This window comes from Sceloporus occidentalis, unplaced genomic scaffold (genome assembly GCF_023333645.1).
Source record: "Sceloporus occidentalis isolate IW3139 unplaced genomic scaffold, rSceOcc1.0.p SCAF_120, whole genome shotgun sequence".
Classification (NCBI taxonomy): Eukaryota; Metazoa; Chordata; class Lepidosauria; order Squamata; family Phrynosomatidae; genus Sceloporus; species Sceloporus occidentalis.
In genome coordinates, this window is record NW_028317100.1 from 659,926 (window position 1) to 663,103 (window position 3,178).

Below are 3,178 nucleotides of genomic sequence, written 5' to 3' on the forward strand. Positions count from 1 at the left end.
ACATGGTAACATTCTAGAAAGCTTTGGATTCCTTATGACATCATCGATGGTGATATTGTACAGAGATGTGTATTATTCATGATATGATAGATGGTAACATTGAAGAGTGGCATGTATTGTTTATGACATCATCGAGGGTAACATTCTAGAATGTTTGTGTTGTTTATGACATCATAGGTACAAGTCTATAAATCCCCCGGTAATTGAGAAACCGGCTAACAGACAAGCGAGAGGAGTCTAGGAGTTGGTCTGATTTTTTTCTGCGGTTCTTCTTTCGAGAAAGAAACAAGAAAACTAACTATCGGGTGACGCCATGATTCGGGTGTCACACATCACGTTTGTGATGGGCTTGGTGCTTCTAGCACAAGCCACTATCTCACTTGGTGAGGAAGGGATCACTGTGGCCTGTTCTGCCCAAATTCCCTGTAAAATAGCCGTTGCCTCCCATAATCCCATCATCCTAACCTGTGTGAACAGGCCCACGGACGCTTCCATTTATTGGCAATATGTAGATATTTCCAATTCCAGCGCAAAACCCGTTACCCTCGTCCAAAGTCAAGGTTCGATCTCCACCATCCCGACAAAGCTTCTGGAACTGATGAAACGCCCGACGCTGATATCCGGCGATCTGAAGATTCTCTCCCCGGAAGTGAAAAACACCGGAATCTATACCTGCAGATATGGAGAGGCGGTTCTAGCTCATTACGCGCTAGATGTCCAGAATGTAGAAGACATTTACATTTCTCATGCAAGTCTGGGGCAGATGGTGCAACCTAATACCACTTTGGACTTTGGAGATAAGGGTTCGGTTGAAATGTTCACGGTTTGGGAGGAATGGCAGCCCTGTGACAGGCGCGGGGTTCAAGGAGAGAGGAAGAAGCTTGGCTTTTGCTACGCCAGGATGAACATCAGCTTGGATCTGGAAGAGAAGGTTTGGCCGTGCGGCCTCCTGAGAGCCATCTTCAAAGAACTTCAACCTACTCATAAACCTGAACTCAGGATAGAGATGTGTGAAGACAGCTGCAAGGAACCAACATCTTCCGAAAATGAGGTTCAGCTTCTTCTGACTGACAACTTTTATACAAACCTCCACGCCGACGCATTACTCAAATGCCCCACGGCCTCCATTTACAGGTAATGATCTATATCTCATCAAATTTAAAGCGGAAGTCCCCCAACGCTGTGTAAAGTAATAACCCCCCAAGAGCTGTATAAAGTAATACCCCCCAGCTTTGTATACAGTTATAACCCCTAGGGCTGTACACAGTAATAACCCCCCCAGCGCTGTATACAGTAATATAACCCCCCAGCGCTGTATAGAGTAGCAGATAAAATGGAATGAAGGATAGTTATTTACTCTTTCTATGCATTATTTTGCAGACCTGTTTACTGGGAGCGTGAATGTGTTTCTATATCACGTCTACAACAGCTCCGTGGCAGCAGCCCGTATATTTTGGATAACGCCACCGGCGGGGGATCCTTGCTTATTCCAAATCTCAACCAATCAGATGCCGGAATTTACAAATGTTACGTGGATCACCGCCTGGCCGGGAGCTTTAATGTGATCGTCCATAAGCTGCAGTACACGTGGGAAGCGTGGCTCTATACTTCTCTGGAGTCACTGATACTTGGCATCGTCTTATTCCTAATCTTCCTGATAGTTCTAGGCATTGCCTTGGCTTTCAACAAACCTTTCAGCGATGCCATCAGCAAATTACCGGTGTAAATGTGTTCAGCCTCATGTCTAACTGCCAGCACCTTTACGTTTGTTATCAACTGGAAATAAAAGACATGATTTTGGAGGCAAAATTAATGTATCATGTAATTATTTTATTGGGATTGATGAAGATGCTTTGACGTCCATCAAGAAATTTGTCTACTCTGCATAAATTGTCTACTCTCAGGGTTTTTACACCAGTCTCAGGGTCTCAGAGTAAAAGGGCAGATATTTAGGATTTTTGGGGGGGAATGAGGAGATTCTCATGGCTTTTACCCCAATCTCAGGGTCTTACAGGGAATGCAGATTCTTAGGGTTTTTACCCAAGTCTCAAGTTCTTAGGGTTTTTACCCCAGTCTCATGGTATTAGGGAGAAAGGGCAGTGTTTCAGTGTGTCGGGGGGAATAGATAGATTATTAGGGTTTTTACATCAGTCTAAGGGTCTCCGAGTGAAAGGTCAGAGTCCTAGAGTCAAGGAGGCAATGGTAGATTTTCAGGGTTTTTACCCCAGTCTCAGAGTCTTAGGGTGAATGGACAAGTTGTTAGGCTTTTTACCCAAGTCTGAGGGCCTCGCAGTTGACGGGAAGAGTCTCAGGGTTTTTCCCCAGTTTTAGAGTCCTGGGGTGAATGGGCAGATTCTTAGGGTTTTTACCCCAATCACAGGGGAAATGGGCAGATTCATCGGGGGAGCTCTGCAAAGCAAGGGTTTGGCCCATGCGTGCCTGGGCCTTCACCCTACCATGGCCAGTTTGCTCATCACTGTCTCTCCTCCACCAAACAATCTGGTTTCTCCCTTTACAGCCTGTGAAGAACCTATGTCTGATCTTCACTGTTATTATTATTATTATATTTATTTGTACCGTTTGAATGTGGCTGCAGCTCCAGCCTTCAAAGAGACGATCCTATAATCTGGCTGGGGCTCTTAATCAGCCAACACAGCCCTGTCTGCCCAGACGGCACCCGCACTACAGGGGGGATAACACAGGTGGGGGAACCCATTGTATCCCTTAATCCCCTCACCTGATACATCCCCTGTATACCGATGGGATTTGTGAGGGGATGTGGCTGATGGGATTTGTGAGGGGATGTGGCTGATAGGATTGGGGGTTGGGTTCGGTGCACAGTGAATGTAGATTGTATATAAGTTCTGTGTGTTTGTAATAAAGGGAGTTCTGTTTTTAACCTCAAAGAATGAAGTCCTGTCTCATGATTGAGGGAAGTGCTGGTCTGTGACTGCTTTCTTCGGACAGCCACAGCGTGTCCGCTTACTGGGAGAGGGAAGGAGCTGACGGGCGGATGTGTCCAGTCTGGGGCACAAGACGATCCGTCACATTGGTGGCAGCGGTGGGATCTACTCCTTCCAGACCAGAGCGGACCAAAGCAACTAGCCGCAGAACAAAGTTATACCCTGGCGAGGAAGAGCCAAACGGATCCACAGATGGAGTGGATTGAACAGTCACC

The 3,178-nt window shown here is 46.4% G+C and overlaps 1 protein-coding gene across 1 annotated transcript; it reads left to right on the plus strand.

Annotated features, from left to right (window-relative positions):
- Window positions 1-313: 313 nt before the first annotated feature.
- On the plus strand, window positions 314-1,726 carry LOC149282240 (protein FAM187B-like). The gene is made up of 2 exons (XM_089498428.1): window positions 314-1,134; window positions 1,381-1,726. Exons 1-2 carry the CDS (start codon window positions 314-316, stop codon window positions 1,724-1,726), a joined length of 1,167 nt encoding a protein of 388 aa, XP_089354554.1.
- Window positions 1,727-3,178: the final 1,452 nt, after the last annotated feature.